The following is a 20,685-nucleotide window of genomic DNA, read 5'->3' as shown; positions in this document are numbered from 1 at the left end:
CAACCCACATTTTTCAGATTTCCACTATCCCCTTCAGGAAACTGCTTTCAGGTTCTACTTCCTAAGAAAGCCAAAAGCCACCACACCGTTAATCATCAGATTGCTCATAATATGCCACTAGTGATAATGTGATATTTCTTCAAACACGGTCTGTCATCGTAACCTGTGAAACGATCAAGCTCTAACAAGGTGGAACTGCTTTTCCAGTTGCCACTGTAATGCCAAGTCTTAAATGGGAGTTAAGTAACCATATTATACCTAACATTAAAAGGCCTAACATGCGTTTTTACTAATATTTTACCATATTTGTAAGAAGAATTCCCACTTCACCTTTAACCAGGCGTCAAAAGCAAGTGGAACAATCAAATGTTTTTTCTACCCTTAGAAAAAAGTACAAAAAGGTAGTTACAAGTAATGAAGCAAATGAAATTAACTAACTCAAAAGGGATACTTCCTGAGTTGCCAGAGTAGATTGTGCTTCCATGGATGTGTCTGCAATGGATTTGGCTTGCAGAGCCTTGCCATTCCCACCAGTCTTTTAGGCTCCTGCCAACTACCATGGTTCCCAGTTCTAAAAGACTCCAGAGAAAAAGGAAGCAGGGATGGATGGTGCCATTACCCTGCGACGAGCTTTATAGTTCCTGCATGTAATGACAATGCCATCCCAATCTACTCTGCTAGAAAACCATTAGGCAAGCACTAGACACAAAAGTTCAGAACAGAAATCACATTACCTTTCAGGAACTTGAACCTCTTAAGAAAATCTGCTCCTACAAAGGAGTCACAAAGATATAGAAGTAGTCCACTGAAAAATACCCCTTCACAGTTGACATTGACAGAGTGCGGCCGTGAACTGACATAGCAAAGAGCTACCTAAATCAGAAATGAGAAAAAATGGTTATATATATTTGAGTTGTTATTTTTTCTTTAAAGTTTTATGCTCTAACTTACCAACAGGAACATCGCCACAACAGTGGTGGACTAACGCTCTGAATAAATTGCAGTTACTACCCCCAACATCTAAACAGTCAACTTAGGAGTAATTGCATAAAATAAAATAAAATATTGAAGGAATCCACAAAAAAGTAAAAGCATCATCCTGCCTACAAAAGGGCAGGAGTAGGAATGTATGAGCAACTAATGTCAGTTTTCATGGGCCCCGCTCGTAGCAACTGAATACAACAATATCAGTACATCCGCAACATAAACGGAAGCTAATGACCTAAGAAAATCATGGCACAGTTGCCTTGCCATCTTCCGTTTTTTAAAGGACTGGAATCCCCCCTTCCAAAGTTGATTATTGGTAAGATTCATAGATACATACTTCAGGCCCAATGTTCAGATAGCAGTCAATCGCTAATACAGGGTTTCTGAAGTTGTGGATAGCCTTTGGGAAAAGCTTGTATGTGGCGTGTTGAAGAAACTTCTCCAGGAGGAACTGAGCTGGAGCTGCCAAGAGTGTGTGCTCACTGTCTGGAGCACAGACATACTGAAGAGGCATTATGGGAGTCACGCTCTCAGATACCTGTGAAGGAAATATATATATATACATAAAAGTGAAATGTAATGAGCAGCATCTCAATCACCAGGCAGCTGCCTGAGGATAACGTGCGCCACTGCCAAACTTGAGAAGAATCATAAGACTTGAAGAACACTTACTCTCTGGAGTTTTAACAAGTTTTTCATTACTTCAAGAAAATACCAGCTAATACTAGATAGGCCTCCATGCAGCTCCATTATGCTCCTCAGAAGCATGTACTGATTGCTATGAACAGGTGCGAAAGCAGGACACAAAATATACACAGCTACAGTATACACTAAATATAACTAGTCGGATATTTTCACATTTTGGTTATGTGCCCAACGACTGGCAGCAGAGCAATGGTTAAGATAGTACTTGGGTGCAAGGGTGGGAAGACTGTGGCCATGTCATTTGAGACCAGGCAAGGTAGAAAAGGCCAGAGTCAATTCTGAAGAGATTTCTTAACTTCTCTTGTTGCCCTGCTGTGCAACGGATGTTCTGCTACGTATGACGACCACACAGATGGGAAGACTCCAGTAAGCTGTGTGCTGTTGGGGAGTCAGGAAGTGAGTAAGGACAGCCCTGGAGAGCAAAAAGGAGGCTCCAGAGGCAATGGTTTAACAGGCATGGCCAAACTTGGTCCTCCAGATGTCTTGGGACTACAATTTTCATCATCCCTGACCACTGGTCCTGTTAGCTAGGGATGATGGGAGTTGTAGTCCCAAAACATCTGAAGGGCCAAGCTTGGCCATGCCTGGTTTAGGATGTATGGGGAACAGAGGTCTAGTATCCACACATAAAGGTCCTCAAAGCCTCATACCCCCTTGATGTATCCCATGTTTAGTAGCTTAACCCTGTTGACAGGGCCTTTGTTGTCTTTTAAGCCATTTGCTTAGCATTTTTTAAATTAACAGACTACAACATAAGAGATGCCTCACTGTTATATTATTCCCAGAGTCCTACTGGGAATGCCACTATTAATTAAAAAGAGAAAAAATACAAAAATGAACAAATTTAGTTTCAGAATGAAACATCACAAACTAAGGCCAATGGAAATGTGTAAAGGTAAAGGACCCCTGGATGGTTAAGTCCAGTCAAAGGTGACTACGGGGTTGGGGCGCTCATCTTACTTTCAGGCCAAGGGAGCTGGCATTTGTCCACAGGCAGCTTTCCGGGTCATGTGGCCAGCATGACTAAACCGCTTCTGGCGCAACAAAACACCGTGACGGAAACCAGAGCGCATGGAAATGCCGTTTACCTTCCCGCCTCAGCGGTACCTACTTATCTATTTGTGCTGGCATGCTTTCAAACTGCTAGGTTGGCAGGAGCTGGAACAGAGCAACGGGAGCTCACCCCATCGCGGGGATCTGTATCTTCCGATTAGCAAGCCCAAGAGGCTCAGTGGTTTAGACCACCACACCACCCATAATAATAATAATAATAATAATAATAATTTATTATTTATACCCCGCCCATCTGGCTGGGCCTCCCCAGCCACTCTGGGCGGCTTCCATAAAAACCAAAAATACAGTAAAATGTCACACGTTAAAAACTTCCCTGAACAGGGCTGCCTTAAGATGTCTCCTGAATGTCAGATAGTTGTTTATCGCTTTGACATCTGCTGGAAGGGCGTTCCACAGGGCGGGCGCCACTACCGAGAAGGCCCTCTGCCTGGTTCCCTGTAGCTTTGCTTCTCGCAGTGAGGGAACCGCCAGAAGGCCCTCGGCGCTGGACCTCAGCGTCCGGGCAGACTGATGGGGGTGGAGACGCTCCTTCAGGTATACTGGACCGAGGCCGTTTAGGGCTTTAAAGGTCAGCACCAACACTTTGAATTGTGCTCGGAAACGTACTGGGAGCCAATGCAGGTCTTTCAAGACCGGTGTTATATGGTCTCGGCGGCCGCTCCCAGTCACCAGTCTAGCTGCCGCATTCTGGATTAGTTGTAGTTTCCGCGTCACCTTCAAAGGTAGCCCCACGTAGAGCGCATTGCAGTAGTCCAAGCGGGAGATAACCAGAGCATGCACCACTCTGGCGAGACAGTCCGCAGGCAGATAGGGTCTCAGCCTACGTACCAGATGGAGCTGGTAAACAGCTGCCCTGGACACAGATTTGACCTGTGCCTCCATGGACAGCTGTGAGTCCAAAATGACTCCCAGGCTGCGCACCTGGTCCTTCAGGGGCACAGTTACCCCATTCAGGACCAGGGAATCCTCCACACCTGCCCGCCTCCTGTCCCCCAAAAACAGTACTTCTGTCTTGTCAGGATTCAACCTCAATCTGTTAGCCGCCATCCATCCTCCAACCGCCTCCAGGCACTCACACAGGACCTTCACCGCCTTCACTGGTTCTGATTTAAAAGAGAGGTAGAGCTGGGTGTCATCCGCATACTGATGAACACCCAGCCCAAACCTCCTGATGATCTCTCCCAGCGGCCGCATGTAGATGTTGAAGAGCATGGGGGAGAGGACAGAACCCTGAGGCACCCCACAAGTGAGAGCCCAAGGGTCTGAACACTCATCCCCCACCACCACTTTCTGAACACGGCCCAGGAGGAAGGAGCGGAACCACTGTATAACAGTGCCCCCAGCTCCCAGCCCCTCAAGACGGTCCAGAAGGATGCTATGGTCGATGGTATCAAACGCCGCTGAGAGATCCAGCAGAACTAGGAAACAGCTCTCACCTTTGTCCCTAGCCCGCCGGAGATCATCAACCAGTGCGACCAAGGCAGTTTCAGTCCCATGATGAGGCCTGAATCCCGACTGGAAGGGATCCAAATGGTCCGCTTCTTCCAGGCGTGCCTGGAGTTGTTCAGCAACCACTCGCTCAATCACCTTGCCCAGGAATGGAAGATTTGAGACTGGGCGATAGTTGGCCATCGTGGCCGCATCTAAAGATGGTTTTTTAAGAAGCGGTTTAATAACCGCCTCTTTCAGCGGGTCTGGGAAGGCTCCCTCACGGAGGGAAGCATTCACCACCCCACGAAGCCCATCGCCCAGTCCTTCCCGGCTAGCTTTTATAAGCCAGGATGGGCAAGGATCCAGGAGACAGGTGGTTGGTTTCACTCGTCCAAGCAGCCTGTCCACATCCTCGGAGGTAACAGATTGAAATTGATCCCACTCAACTTGACTAGACAGAACTCTAGCACTCTCCCGCCCCGGCCCTGCTCCCACGGTGGAGTCTACTTCTTCCCGAATCCGGGCGATTTTATCTGCAAAAAACTTTGCAAAATCCCATGCCCCTAATATGTAGGAAAGGAGTGAAGAACCTAAGTTCTCCAGATATTGTTTGCCACCCCGATTTAGGGTTATATGGGCTTATGACATGCTATAAAGACACCTCCCCCCCACCGCCCTACAAAGGACCTTCCAATTAGCTTCTAGCACCACCAATGAGCTCACAGACAAAGCACAAGCAGTCAGGAGTCAGTGTTTGGGAGGACGGAAACATGCTCTTAAAACAATATGCCAATATGAAAGGAAACACCTTGAATCATCAAGTTCCCCCCAAGCAGGTGTGTGCCTGCCTTTCTCATTCACCTAAAACTGATAAAAAAGGTTATGACTGGAAGCCAGGATTTGTATGCAGACCTGGATTACAGTTTCAAGTATTAAATAGATTAGAATACACAGGAGTCAAATAATGCATTTTAATTCTTGCAAGTTATATTTGCTCCCCTGCAAACCCCTCAGAGTACATTATTAGGAGGCCCTAATAGCCAAGACAGCTTCCCCTTGAGATAGCTAATCACTCAGCTATTAAAAATCTTCCCCCTTCATCAGAGATTTCACCACAAGCAGGTAGTATGCCTCTGAAGGCCAGTTCTTGGGAATCACAAGCGGAGAGAGATCAATGTTGCTCTTGGGTCCTCCTGCTTGCGGGCTTCCCATAGGCATCTGGTTGGCTACTGTGAAAGCAGGATACTGACCAAGATGGATCCTGTGCCTGATCCATCAGAGTTCTTCATTTCTTCTTATGAGGTAAAATGAAACTGTTGTCATTGAAGAAAGCAAAGGCACTGTTTTGTTTTCTTCTTATTGTTCAACGATGGTACTCACCATGATTTTAGGCTTAATGGCAAAGTCCTTTTGACCTCCAACCTGGATGTGTTTCTTCATGAGGCTGAAGTTGTTAAAGCAACAGATAAGCAGGCCGCTACTGTTTGTTCTCAGATTAAAATCTACATCTTCACAGAAATACCTAAAAAATGGATACAGATTTACTTTACCAGTCATGTATTTGTTCAAGTCACTGATCTCTAGTTCATGGTATGCACCTTCTGATTACTTACCATAAATTATATTGAAACCAACTCTCCTATAATCCTAAATTGTGACAAAAACACTTATCTGTAATTGTTGTTCCTCATGAATGGCCTTTGCAGTCACACATATAGATGGTTCACCTGACTAGTGACTTGGAATTTCTTAAATGCAACAACACACACTATATGGATTTCCCCTCCCCTACCAGGTGGTAGCCTGAGACAACGGAGGATTGTTATAGTAGGAAGGAATAACACACTTTTGTCTCAGGTTACCACCTGGAAGCTGCCCAGTATGGAAAGTGGGAAGAATGGAGAAAAGGGGCAGCCCCACAGAAGCAGGTCTGTAGGGGTTAAATTCACTCTTTTCTTGAAAAAAATGGCATTTCTGCACTAATATATTTATATTTAATGTATTACATCTAAAGTCCAATTTTCCTCCAATCAACTCAAGTCAACATACATAGTTCTTTATCCTTCCCTTTTATCTTCAGGCCAAAAGACAGTGACTGGTACCAGCTATATGGCTGAGTGGGGATTTGAAGCTGGGCCTCCCCAAGGCTCCCCACAGACCATGCTGTGAGCCTGCCCTTTACAGGGAAATAGCTTAAGTCAAAGCTTTACAGTAACCATATTTCTGAATTCTAAATGTGTCTGTATAGGGCCAAATCAATAAAAAAATAATATTCACAGCAGTCAGAGGCTGCTCTTTCAATCACCAGTTGTTCTGTCCCTTCAGGTTCTAAATAGGTCAAACAAACATATTAAGACACTTGGCTAATCAGCTTAAGGCACATGTGCAAACTGTCCTTGATATGGCATTTTAAAATGTGATGATCTGTGCTCTTAGAAAACTCCTATTGCAGTGGGGATTGTGCTGGGAAAGGTCTCAAAGACTGTATACTTTGGTCCAACTGGAGTCCTACTAAAATGCCCTAAATGGAAGGAAAAAAAACACAACACACACACACACACACCCCTCTCAATTTCTTGTTGGTTTCATATACAAGTGGTGGCCATTTCCGTTCCTGCCTCCTGCCACCCCAACCCATTCTCCCCTTCCCATCCCCGTTCCGCCTTTGCTTTGACCTCGTTTTGCCTTCTTCCAGGTCCAAAAGGAACCACGCATTGCTGATCTCATGTCAATTGGACACACCTAAAATGGTCGACACCTGTATTATTTTCAATCTAGTGTTCAAGCCACCAACGTGTATATGGCAGAACTACAATCTCAGAAATAACTCAGCTTATTTTCTTTACTGGGTTGGCTTCCTTTAAGCCTCACTGACACCTGTACATTCAAAATTAGTATAGCCTCTGACAGCAAAAGGGTTGCATTTTCCTACCTGTTTAGATCATATTGCACATTTTGGGTCAGGTCTACGTTGAGTAGTATAAAGTCATGTATGTGGCACCTGGAGAAAGGAGCTTTGGGAGCTCTGAAATTCAGTTTGCTGTTCCATTTCTGAATGCCCAGTATTGCATAATGGACAATTTTTGGTGTGGCTTCAATGTGCTGTAGAACGCTCTTCAGAGACACATTTTTACTCGTTGATCCTTGATCCATGGAATGACTATGAAACGCAAAATATTTTTTATTGTACTGCATCACAACTCCACTCAGAGGAACAAATTATGACCAAGCAATCTGATTCTACTGCAGCTTTGTACCTCACAGGGTTGTTTAGAAATTATTGTGCTTGCTTTAAGAGATATTAGGCTGCATGGAGTGATCAGTTTTATCATACTCTTTGTCTCTTTTTCATGTTGCTCATCTTTCAAAAAACTAGGTCTAGAACGTAGAAATACTAGATATATTAAAAGTACAAAGCAGTGTTCCAAATCAAATCAGCAAGAAACACACATGCTATCCAGTTACATGTGTGAGAAGGAGCAGCTTAGCCATGCCGCTGCTGGTCTTATCTCAACGTCACCCAACACTGCTGCCCCGTCAAAGCATGGATAATGTGTGAAGGGGCTAACAGTGTAGTGATCCAAGATTCTGCTATAGTTCCTAGTCTCTAATTTTGAGACACTGACTTACCTGAACTGTTCTTGGATGACATGGCTGTTCCATAAGACACAAGAGTCATCCATAACCACAATGAATGGCCAGACACACTGACGCTTGACTCCTAGCTCCTCCAAGCGATTTCTCTCCAGCTCCAAGTTATGGTAAGAAAGCTCTTTAATAAGGAATCTGGCAGCACCTGAAAACATGTAGCATAGAACTTTACCATTTTGGGGGAAACAGAGACCTCTAAATTCCACATAACAGTTGGAAGTTTGTGAAAATAGACAGCATGGAGAATGGCTTTTATGAACGCTAAGGGGTAGGAATCAAGTGCAATTCTGCTTTATGAAATGGTCCAGAGACAGACTTTGAAGCTAGGACTAATGGGAAACTGGCCGACTATCCAATGAGTATTGGCTGCAGAGTCAATCATGTCTTCTAAGGTCAAAGAACCACCATATGGCATGGCATTGAAGAGGAAGTCACCATGCTAGGTCCACTAAATTCTAAAGCACTGCCAAAGCTTTAGCTATACTAATATATTTAAACAGTATTCGAATCTCTGAAAATATTCAGTGAAGCTGAATTATGGGATCTTATTCTTTATGCAGTCATGAATGAAACTGGGAGGCCCCAAGATGAACCTAGAAGAGTGGCCGGATTTTACTTCCAGATTTCTGGAATAAGCATTCTGCACAATTTCAGTTCTCCTAATGAAGCTCACAAGCTGAGCTTTAGTCAGTCACTATCTCTCAGACTAAACTACCTCACAGAATTGTTGTGGGGATAAAATGGAGAAGCTGGGGTGGGGGGTGGGAGGAGAAGTACTGTATGTATGCTACCATTATCTGTCTGGAGGAAATGCAGGAAATGTAACCAACAAACAAAAATATTATCAAAACTTCCTAACTTCCAAAATTCCCCCCACATTTTGCTAACTGCCAACAAACACCAAATACCCAATGTGAGCAAGACCATCTTAGATGTGTCCATTAACATGCCATACAGAACAGTACATGTAAGTGAAATTGTAGTGGAAATCAAAGAGAATAAAGGGAGGGAGGGAGGGAAAGTGCCTGCATGTGCATAGATAAGAGAAGAATTATAAACAACAAAGAAATCTCTTCACTGCTTACCCATTTAATGCTAACTGGATACTGCTCCCTGTAATTATGTTTCCATGTCATTAACTGGCATGTTTAGAATCAAAAAGTTATAAGACTATATAAACGCTTACCAACTCCAGCATTGTTGAACATTCCTGGCAAAACCAGCATGATGTGGTTGGGCCAATATTTGCGATAAAGTGGCATTTCATATTCCTTCACCACAAGCAGATGGAGGTGGCTGATGCCTTCCATAGCATGATATAGATTCAAGAGGCCATGCTCATGGCGTCCACTTGAAGGAGTGAAAATAGGACTCTTTACTGCATTCATGTTCTGTTAGCAGCACAAGAGAAAAGAAGAGTTCATATATGTTGGGCACAACACATCTCTTTTTGCTTCTGAGGTGATATACCCAACTTTCTTGTAGGGAGAACATGCACACTGGTAGACCAAACTTTGCCAATCAGAGGGTTCTTCATATTTCTCACTTGTCCCATCCTCTTCATACAGAAATTAATTACTCCAACTGACTTCTATAGGAAACAGTGATGGGTCTGCTAAGGCTGGGTAAAAAAAATTAGCCCGTTCCCTAAACTCTGCAGGCCACAACATAACAGAGAGAAAGTTGTTTTGCTCTCACTTCGTGCTTTCAATTAAAATGAAGTAGCTTGTTTCAATGACAACTAAAAAGAGCCACAGCATTCTGTAAAGGAATGGCAATCAATAACATTTGAGGGGGGTGTGTGTGTTAAAATAGTCTGTCATACTGATAGGCCTTTGCTAACATTAATAATAGTTTTCACTTGCAGCTGACATCTTACGTCAAAAAGAAGTGTTTCTTTACAAAGCCCAGTGTTGAACTATGGAAGATGTAGTGGTGGCTTTAAAAGGGGATTAGACAAATAGATGGAGATTAAGGCTGTCAATGACTACTAGTTATGATGAGTATGTTCTACCACCAGTCAGAGGCAGCATGCCACTGACTGCTAGTCACTGGGGAATAACAGCAGGAGAGAGCTATTGTCCTCATATCCTGCTTATGGGTTTCCCACAGGCATCTAGTTGGGCACTGTGGGAAACACATGCTGGACTAGGTAAGGTTCTCAGTGCTCCAAACCACAGTTTGGAAGCTTAGAAACAGGTGCTGGGCAAGCAAGCTCCCTTATCTGTCCTCTTTACCCCTTCTAGACATGGGACTCCTCTTCCCCTTCCTGGTTTGCATCCTCTAGTTTCTCACAATGAGATCCAAATTAGACAAGCTATGCTTAGAGCTAACAGGAATTACTTCCATACCTTGATGATGAAATGTATAGTTTAAAGTGGCTTTGGGGTCAATTTTGTTTACGATTAACCAGAATTTTCCTAATTTGGATGTCACAACAAACTATGGTCATGCAAACTAGGAAATGAAATGGAATCCATGCATGAGAGATTGTAAGAGAATGTTCATGAGCCAAGAGAATATTCCTAATCTTCCAAAGCGCAGTTTGGGGCATTGGGAATGTGGCACATGAATTCATCCATGAAGCCAAAGATTGTTAATATATATATAATATAAAATTCACGACAGAACAACAAGCAGAAGATCAGCAAGCTTCTAACAATATGCAGCAAGAGTGAGGGGTGTGGATTCACTTGAGCACCTCTTGTAGCTTCCTTGGGTTGTGGTAACTCTACTGATGTGAAGACCTAGTCATCGATGGCCCATAGTAACTCAAGGCTTACTTTATGGCCAGAGATGCTTGTGATTCCTAAGGGGGAGGAGCAATGTAGAGGGGAACTAACTTCAGACTCTAGACCAGTTTCTCAGAGCTGAGCTATACTGAAATATTATGCTACAACAGGGTGTGTTTTACATAGCTAAGACAGATTTCACCCACCTTATCAGATACAAGAGGAAGCCGCATGCTTTCCAAATGCTTGCCCTGCTTGCTGAAGACAAAATAGCTCTCTTTGGATTTGGGAATGATAAAATGAAGCTGGATCTCTTCTCCTAACATTGAGGATGAGAATGTAAATGCATGTAGGGTGGAGTCAGACATCTGCATGCAAGGAAAAGAAAGAAATTGTAACCTACTAGAGAGGCCACATGCCAATGCAATTCAACAAGTGTGGGCAACATAGTTGGATAAATCTTGCACAGAAAGTAATCTACTAAGTCTAGGAACACAGCTACAGTGGCTCAGTCTTCTACAGTTTTATTATTTGCAAGGTTACAATATAGGGCATTTGTCATTCTCACTTCTTACATCAGGCTGCTTTAAAACTCCTGTCGTTTAGGACAAGTTGGTTACTTTACACATTGTCTTTACTCATTATTGCATACTAATGAAAAAAGAGAAGCACCACCAAGTTTTCTGAACTGAGAAGGTTTTTGTGTGTGAATGTTGCAGAGCAGATGGGCAAGGAAGTCAATGGACAAGGTACACCTTACACCTCTTGCACTGCATGTGTGTGGTTATGTGTGCGATGGCAGAATAATACATCTTACAGCTGAACAGATGGATCGGTCCCAGAACACAATTCAGCAAAACTGCATGCCCTTTAAAGGGCAGATCTACAATGTTATGTTGATTTTAAACCATTATGCATCATAGCTTTCTCCTAATGAATCCCATGATTTGGGATTTGGTAAAGCATTAAGGCATTTCTGCTAGATCAGATCTCTTTATCTCGCCCTCTGAACTCTCCCCGGGCTACCCTCCTGAGTCACACCCCTCTTTAGTCCTGCTGGAATATGCCTGATAATGCTTCTTGCTTACCTGGATGGAGGACAGAGGCAGAGGTTTGAGTGTGATGGAATGTCAAGGGTGCTTCCCAGCCAGAGGAATGTACATGGCAGACAGTTAACTCTTTAGTGTCCAAGATAACATATACAGTCGCTCCTAAAGTTCTAGAACCCCACCCCCCCCAATCTAGCATCTGGGCAGCAATTTCCAGGCCTGTGCTCCATGAAGCAGTTGCAGCAACAGGGACCACTCCCCCTCGACCAGTTTATGTACCTCCCCCTGATGGGCTGCGTGCATGCAGGCAGAGACACTGCCTGCATGGCAATGTCCTCTGCTCACCCCTTTTCAACCCCCTCCTGGTTCTGGGAGACAGTGGTGCAGAAAAGGGTGGGGAAGCACCTGGCCCTTCACTTGCCTGACCTGCCTCTTTCTCCTCTTCTTCCAACCCAACCTGTGCTCCATCTTCCAGCTCTGGAGCTTCCCCTGCCTCTGACCCTTGCCTTGTGGCTGGAACAGTTCCCCACAAATCACTGGCTCCCTCTTCTGAGCCATACTCCCGCCCTCCTTCAGCCCTGATGCACACTTGTCCCTGACACAGAACTAGCCTACCAGACGAAGGAAAAATCCACATTTATTGTGCTGCCTACATTTGACTCTGGTTCTGCCCACCCCTGGAGCATGTGGCCCTTGGGAGGCTGCCTTAGAATGGGGTGTGGACTTCAGGCTGGAAAAAGGTTCCCCACCCCTGGTACTAGAAGCATTCTTGTCTTCTACTCTGAAAGAGGGATCTGGAGCAAGGATTGGCAGAAAGTGGATCAGAAGGTCCACCAGCAGATCTCTGGGTGCTTTTCAGATGATCTGTAAAGGTTTCTAACTTGTTCCCAAGATAAAATGAACAATTGTTAATGTGGTTGTGTGACTTGAAGCCCTGCGTACCGGAGCTGAAGGGTTTATGTCCATATATTGATGGCACTGTTCACAGTGATGGAAAGTATTGTAAGCTGCATACTTTGTCAACATCATAGACACAGTAGCCCGCTTTCTGTGTTCCTCAGCTTTGGTTTCTTTGCTTGGTTCTGTGGACGGAGACAATGAAGGAACAAAGGCAATGACATTCCTGCTAGTTATTTAAATGTTCACAACAGAACTGAAAGATCAATTGCTTTCTAAAATGTTTCAAATGGCTAGGAAGAAGAAAGCAGCAAAATCAGTTTTCACTTGCCTTGTTTTATTCTTTGTAGCTGGTTTGTATATACCAGACTCATGAGGAAATATTTAGGATCATGCACACTGAGGTCAAAAGGCATTTTGCTGATTATTTCAACATCAGGCCACTGATCATTGCTAGGCTGGACAATTTCTTTGTCCTCTGTATGACCTGAAAAAGGAATCTTATGAATACTGATACCAAACAAAATCTTATTATTTATACAGTACTTTCCCACTACCTAAGTTCTCCAGGCACATCAACATACATTTCAGTATGCTGCTGTCACAACTGCTCTGACAACAACTCACAACTCGCTCCCATTTTTACAGATGAAGGTCTGGTGCTGAGAGGTTGCATGCACATTCCATCTTTAAAGCACATTCAAAGCACATTCTTTCCCTCACAGAGTTATAATCCCCAGCACCCTAAACAAACTAGATAGCAGCTTTCCTAGGAGTAAAACAGGGCCAAGATGTTAGAATAGTTTAAAACCCCCAAAGCTTGGGCAGTTCAACTTAGCAACTTTGAAAGCTAGGCAATTGTGTCGAAAATATTCTTTATAGTTACATTATGTACATTATTTACGATGATCAAGGAGAACGTTGGACAAGAAGAATGCAAGTCTAACAAACTCATGCATTTCTAGTCCAATTTCACTCATTTGTACAAATTGCAGAATGCACAAAAAAGTATACATTTCCTACAGAAGGTACACAAATCTTTGTTAGCAGTATTTAAAAAAATAATAATCCCTCTTCCCAGGGCACTCTGAAAGCTTCACCCCTTACAAAAAACTGTTCATAAGAAATTATAATTGGACCTTAGTACTTACTAGTATTAATATCTTCCTCATCATACACATCCACTTCCAACAACCTGATCAGCATGCGAAAGAGAATTCGTAGGAACTGCAAGTAAGAACCAGTTTTCCCAACCTAAACAAAGGGGGGAGGGAACTCTCAGAAAAATGTATAATCGGAGAAGTATTTTTGTCTGCTATGAACTTTCATTTGAAGATCTGCTAAAGATTGCCCAACATGGCCCAACAACCATCACCAGTCACTATGCAGCTTAAGTCCCCGTTTTTGTATTTGTCCTTTTGCAGAGAGAGCATTATGTGATCCTATGTCACATAATGCAACATCATCTTATTGTGATCAAAGGGGAAAGAATTAGAATTAGATAGATATCTAATTCAAGAAGGCTGCAGCAACGCCGATACAGCAATACTGTGATACAATATTGGCCCAGTTCACAGTAAACCAGTTGGTGGCTTACCATAAAGGCAGCTTACTGGGCTGTTTTGTCTCGCTATCGCCTGCTTGAGGAGAAAACAAGCCATGATGCTTGGGGCTTAGCATTACATTTGAACCAGGAATCATAGTTTGTTTCACTCCAACAAACCACTGTAAGTAAATCTAGAGCAAACCTTTGCTACAATGATCACACTAGTAGTTACTTTGCTCAGTAGCAAACTAAGGTCATATGCTACTGGTATTAAGTCAACCCACAGATTTGCTCTCACTTTCCAAAGTGTTCTATGCAGTGGTTTGAAGGATTATGCAAGCACAGGAATAAGGAAGCATGGAAGTAAAACAGTTGACTTCTCTCACTGGCAGGCTTGTGTGTATCCTAACATGCCTTTCTATACCCTAAAGCCCAACCCTTCTGAGCTGCTAAAACATTTTGACCCACCCCTAATCACCCTGAACTTTGAGAGCTGCCACAACAGTCCCAAAGAGGACATTACCTGCGGAGGTCCCGTTAGAAGCAGCCGCCGTGGGTGAAAGTTCCTGCCGCTGGTGGTATCCCCGTGATTATTGTAGTCCACATGGTGCTGCCGAGCTGCGGTCCACTGTCTGTAGTACAAAGACTGCTCTTCACTGGCCATATCCTTGTGTATCAAAGGTCTCAGAGAGCTCACCCAAGACACATCGGCATGAGGCAAGAGAGAAGAGGAGAAAGGTTGCTGCCCACTCTTCTGGGCACCAAGAAGGCAGTAGGCGGCTTTGGATAAGATCACAGTCCGGGGCAAGGACACCCGCCAAGCCTTGCCTTCTTTCACAGACTGGCCCGGCCACCGGAATGACTGGCTGACGGAGGAGGTTGCTGCTGACAGTTTAGAAGTGGTGCTGCTTGCTACCTGGTTGCCAAGAGAGTCACATTCTTGTTTCAAGGTCTCCCCAGCCGCAAATCCTTCATCAACTGAACTCTGGGCCACATTCTGGAAGTTCAGGGGTGGCGGCAGCTTCTGAGACTTGTCTGTAGCACTGGAGGAGCTCACACCATTTTCTGCTATAGAACCTGAAAGAAAGAAAGAAACTGAAAAACACTCAGTAAGCTAAAGTACAGAATGTCACACACGTTTTCTGCCTTACAAGATTTATACAGTCACACCTTTGTTTACAGATGCTTCAGGTTGCGTTTGTTTGGGTTATGGACCAGCCAAAACCCGGAAGTACCAGAACAGATTACTTCCAGGTTTTGGGGGTCGCGCATGCGCAGAAGCGCCTAATCGCAACCTGCGCATACACAGACGAGCTGCTGTGGGTTGCGAACGTGCATCCCACACGGATCAGGTTCGCAACCCGAGCGTCCACTGTACTGTAAATGACTTCATTCTGTTTATGGACACCACAAAAATGCAGGAGATGAAATGGTTGGTGAGTTAGTGAATTAGATCTAACCAGCCAGATCTTCTGCTACAAATCTGAGAATTCTCATTTAAAAGTCTGATGACTGGCTGAAGTGTTAACAGGTGTGGCTGGCCCTATCACTGTATTCCTGCCTGTCTTGACACAGGCAACAACCTACAGGGTCTAAGATGGGCCAACTCTGACAGATGAGCAGGACTGACTGGTGGCACTTGGAAAGCCTTGAGGCAACATACACTTTTTTTTTGCCCGTTGTCTGATTTCAAACCACACAGGTAAAAATGGGCCACCTGGCGCTACTATGCCCCATCCACCTATCAAACTCATCCCTCAAACTCATGGAGATTAGAATCCAAGCATGCTGGCTGGCTGTAGCTCCCTACCCCTGTGCTAAACCATGCTTTGGTGATATGTCCGAAGTATCTTTAATCTGCTCCTGATTATGATTAAAGGGATAACCCACATTTGTCATTAACGGATCACAGTTAAAGGGTTCAAATGTCTCCATGAGTCCAGAAAGGAGCATCCTACCACGCACAGCTTCTCCTGTTTTTATATAGCATTATGATGGGAAAAGCCATTACATCAATCCTGGGATGACCGCACTGACTGCCAATTTGTTTCAAGTCCAAACTGGTTTTGACCTATAAAGCCTTAAGCGGTTCAGGGCCACAATGCCTCAAGGACCACCTCTCTCCATATGAACCTAACCAGACTCTGTGATCATCATCTGGGGCCCTTCTTTGTGTGCCTCCTCCACCAGAGGTCCGTGACATGAGAATGGGCCTTTTCTGCAGTGGCTCCCCGCCTGTGGAATACTCTCTCCAGGATGGTTTGGCTGGTGCCTTCATTATATACCTTTCAGCAGCCGGCAAAAATGTCCCTCTTCAACCAGGCCTTGGGCTGATTAACATCCTATACCCTTTTAAATATGTTTGCAGAAGGGGCTGGGGAGAGGGGGGTTATTCTTTCGTGTTGTTTTGTTTCTTCTCGATTTTATTATGTAGTTTGCGTTTTTATCTTGTATTTTTAATGTTGTGAACCCTGAGATCTACAGATGAATGGTGGTATACAAATCAAATAAATAAACAAACAAAAGTCTGATTTTACATCGCTTCCTTTCCACTTCCCCTCTGTACCATCTTCCCCTTGTCCTCCTTCCCACTCTGAGATCTATGCCTCATTCCCATCCTTCTATTTTCTCTTATAAAAACTAAAATTGCTTCTTACATTCCTGCTTGCTTAACTGCTGACTATTCAGCACCTCCACAAAGTCCAATGTCTAAGAAAAAGGACACTCATTCCCAAGCAAGGACCGTATGGAATGGTAAATGCACAGCCAACCTGAAGTTCCAGTCACAGCACTGCTGTTACTCTGAGGTCTCTCCAAGTCAATCAGCAGCTCATCCGTATCATTCTCACTGACACTGGCCTTTTCCTGCTCCTTTTCACTAAGGTCTAGAGCTACAATGGGTCCTCGGATTGCTTCCTTTGAAACATAGCAGCATGCCAGGCCCACTTCTTGTTCTAAGGCAGTGCGAGTTAAATAGCTTGAGTCAATCAGCCGAAGATCACAATATTTCAGGGATCTGGAAAATCAATATATAAGGATTTAACAAGGGGTGCATTATTGCATTATTATTATTATTATTATTATTATTATTATTATTATTATTATTATTATTATCATCATCATTTCAATAAAACATTTTGGGCTGTGGTTTAAGCAATACGCATGCACTCTGAAGCGCATCAACAACCTGCACTGGAAAAAAAGAGATGCAGTTTTCAATTCACAAGAAACATACTGCTTTCTCAAGTTACACTAGAAAGCAGATGACTGGAATGCGGGAACGAAGGAATCCATAGAACTATGGGATGGAGTCTTCATTTGATCTTTTATATTTGAAAAAGCTGCTGTTTCAGTCTTTTACCTTCTGATTTGACTCAGCAAAATGTTTCCCCCTTTCTTGGTACCAACCCCCCCTGGCTCAAGGCCCCAGTGTTGGCCTGAGGAGGACTCCATTTCAAATGAGACCCCAATAGCCCCACTTGAGGAAGAGCCCTTAGCTTCCTCCTTCTACACTGCCCCAGCTTGAGGATGTGGCTCTTCCATAATTCCCAGAGTCTGAGAATGATTCCTTTGCAGCTTCTCATGCTCCACAACCACACAAATCGGAAGGTAAAAGACCAAAACAGCAGCTTTTTCAAATATAAAAGTATGCAATCATGGTAATCAAACCCTCATATCAAAAGTAGAAAACCACACTTAATTAACAGGGGCAGAACAACGGTTTGAAAAAATTAAACATAAAGATTTGGCTACGGAGTCAAAACCTTCATATACACTATAGTCTGTGTTTAAAAGCCTGACTGTGTCTATCCATGTATCCTGTGGCCTGCAGACGAAGTAGCAATGAATAGTGGAGCCCCAGCCAGGCCAGGTGAATCAGGACCCTGGTCTTCTCCCAGGCTGAGAGTTATCTGGAGCCTTAAGAAGACTAGCATGCTCCTGTTGAATTTTTTTAAAACCCTTGTTCTGCTCCTGTTAATTAAGTGTGGTTTTCTACTTTCAATATCAGTGTTTTATTACCATGATTGCATACTGCCCTGATAAGTCTGCTGAAAAGCAGAATAAATGCTTTTAAATAAAATAATTGTGAAACCACTGAAATGAATAAGCGAATAAATAAATGAAATATTCATTTCAGTCAAGAACATATATTTTCACAATGAGGGTGTGCATTTTACAATGAGGGTGTGCAATAGATTAAAAAAGTGTTACCTTTGCAGATAATCATGTAAAATAAGTGGTTAGAAGTTACGCATATATCTTAAGATGCTTTTGAAATAACATTTGCACGGTAGAATTCGGAGCATACCTGGGAAACGTTTCCCCTAGTGGATCCTTGCCAGTTAAAACAACAATGCAAGGCAGACCTTCTAAATCCTGGTAAGTATGAGGAAGCCAATCCTCCCGTTCATTTCCTCTCCAGGCCTGTGAGAAAAGAACAACAAGAAAGCTTGGGATCCATTGCATACGTATCCAAATTAAGTCATTCTCTGAGGCTAGCTGAATGCTGATGGGTTTGTTGCATCTCTCTGAAGGACACCAGACTTGCAAAGCTCATTTTTTATGGGATGACAGCAAGCCATATTGGACTGTGGCTTTGTGGCGTATGTTAACCCTTTGCTGCAGTCCCAGCTGGAATGGGGGAGGGGGGAAGATGTGTGCTATTTATTTTGTGAATAGCTGGCATGGGTGAGGAGAAATTTCTTTTTTTAAAAAAAAAATATTTTTATTCATTTTTATCTTTAACAATTATCACAAATAAATCATAATCATGTATACATAGGATTCTCTGAATAACTGGACTTCCCTCCACGGTTTCCATCATTATTCTTTTCCAACTGCATCTTATAATGTTCACCATACTTTCTTACTACAGTGGTACCTTGGTTCTCGAACTTAATCCTTTCCGGGAGTCCAACTGACTCCCAAAACCATTCAAAAACCAAGGTGCAGCTTCCAGTTGGCTGCAGGAGCTTCCTGCACTCAAGCGGAAGCCCCGTCGGACATCCGGCTTCCGAAAAATGTTCGCAAACCGGAACACTTACTTCTGGATTTGTGGCGTTCGGGAGCTGATATGTTCGAGAGCTAAGCCGTTCGAGTACCGAGGTACCACTGCCTATGAATTAAGCAGTATACCACTTTCTTTCCTTGCAATTCAATGTGTTTAAAGCTGTATTGTGCTTCGTTACCTGTTTCAAATAACTGGGCAAGTTTTATTTGCTATTTTGCTGAAAGAATGTACATTTTTATTTTTGAAATTTCCTGATTAAAACAATCCATATCTGCAATCCGTATGCATTTCCTCCTTCTCTGCTTGCTGAAGTATACGTGGCTTTGGAACTGTACAATATTTTCAAGGAAATAACAAAATGCAGGACTCTCCCTGTCACATACTCTGTCCAAGACACACCCCTCACCATCCCTAATTTATACCCTTGAGTGGTTTTGCCTGGCTGGAATGTGTCCTTGAATTCTGATAATGCTTCTTACTTGCCTGGATAGAGGATAGAGTAGGATGAGGGATAAGTGCTTGTGAAGGAAACAGGCTACTCTGCAAAGGTAAAATTCAGTTCACTTTTACTCTAGGCCCTGCCTGCATATGGTCTTCAGAAGGTTTCTCCAGAAGGTGGCCCTCAAGCTGGAAAAAAGCTTCCCTTTCCTTACTATAATGGCTAACATTTGCAGTTAAAGAATCTAACCATGACTATCTGAATGAAGAGCAGAAGTTGGGGCAAAACTAGGCTTTATTTCACTCAGTTTGGCACCCCCACAATATGCATTTGTGTACACACACACACACACACACACACTGGCTGGGAGCCTCAATGGTGTCCCGTTGGAGCATTGACCTGGGGCAAAAAACCTGGCAAGCCCCACAACCCACCCCGTAGCTACAGCTCTGAGCAGAACATATACTTTCAAATAAGAAGCAGAAACACAGCACAAACCAACAACACCCAGTGGTCATTAAAAATGAGGTGGAGTCTCTTTCAAGGGTGTTTATCTTAAGAAAAGCTGTCTTGCACATGTGTGCACAGTAAGGAAGAAACTTTCCACAACAGCTTCCCTTCTACTATTTGCTGCTCTCTATCTGATGTTTTTTATCTCTTTCTGCCTCCCTCATACATATTCTGCACACGAGTATTTTCGTTTGATGCAAAAGAATAGGTCAGAAATTAAATACTTCGGTGGATAAGTGAGTCAATATGGGGCTCGGCTTTCTGGTAGTTTCCACTGTGAAAAGGCCTGTGACTAATTCCTTTCTCTGACCTGGGGCAGAAGCCATTTCTTCTATTATAGATCTACTTCCTTTCTCCACACAATTCAGCCTCTGGTGCTATGCACAACTGGAAATAATATAGTTATGTGCAGCACATAACTGGAAATAATACAAATAATAATACAAATTGGGCCATGCCCACTGGGGGAACTCACAAAGCTCCCTGCTCAAGAGCACATCACAAGCTTCTATTATTCTGCTCCACTGGCTGTGCTCAGATGTAGGAACTAAAATACAGTGGTTACAAACTTACCGTATTTTTTGCTCTATAAGACTCACTTTTTCCCTCCTAAAAAGTAAGGGGAAATGTGTGTGCGTCCTATGGAGTGAATG

At 43.5% G+C, this 20,685-nt stretch overlaps 1 protein-coding gene across 16 annotated transcripts in view; it reads right to left on the bottom strand.

Annotated features, from left to right (window-relative positions):
• Nucleotides 1–20,685, bottom strand: part of GREB1L (GREB1 like retinoic acid receptor coactivator) — a 161,918-nt gene that overhangs the window by 4,181 nt on the left and 137,052 nt on the right. For all 16 annotated transcript variants that reach the window (XM_081205733.1, XM_081205725.1, XM_081205737.1 and 13 more), the window contains 13 exons: nt 18,382–18,497; nt 16,844–17,088; nt 14,596–15,149; nt 13,678–13,780; nt 12,858–13,013; nt 12,572–12,711; nt 10,787–10,948; nt 9,035–9,239; nt 7,828–7,993; nt 7,130–7,357; nt 5,578–5,719; nt 1,325–1,525; nt 735–873 (listed from right to left, as the gene is read on the bottom strand). In XM_081205733.1, the coding sequence (XP_081061859.1) occupies nt 735–873; nt 1,325–1,525; nt 5,578–5,719; nt 7,130–7,357; nt 7,828–7,993; nt 9,035–9,239; nt 10,787–10,948; nt 12,572–12,711; nt 12,858–13,013; nt 13,678–13,780; nt 14,596–15,149; nt 16,844–17,088; nt 18,382–18,497 (2,557 nt within the window). The remainder of the gene's footprint in view (nt 1–734; nt 874–1,324; nt 1,526–5,577; nt 5,720–7,129; nt 7,358–7,827; nt 7,994–9,034; nt 9,240–10,786; nt 10,949–12,571; nt 12,712–12,857; nt 13,014–13,677; nt 13,781–14,595; nt 15,150–16,843; nt 17,089–18,381; nt 18,498–20,685) is intronic.

This window comes from Podarcis bocagei (assembly GCF_964188305.1).
Source record: "Podarcis bocagei genome assembly, chromosome: 8".
Classification (NCBI taxonomy): domain Eukaryota; kingdom Metazoa; phylum Chordata; class Lepidosauria; order Squamata; family Lacertidae; genus Podarcis; species Podarcis bocagei.
The sequence above is the reverse complement of the archived record's forward strand: the minus strand, read 5'-3'. Positions and strand labels throughout refer to the sequence as shown.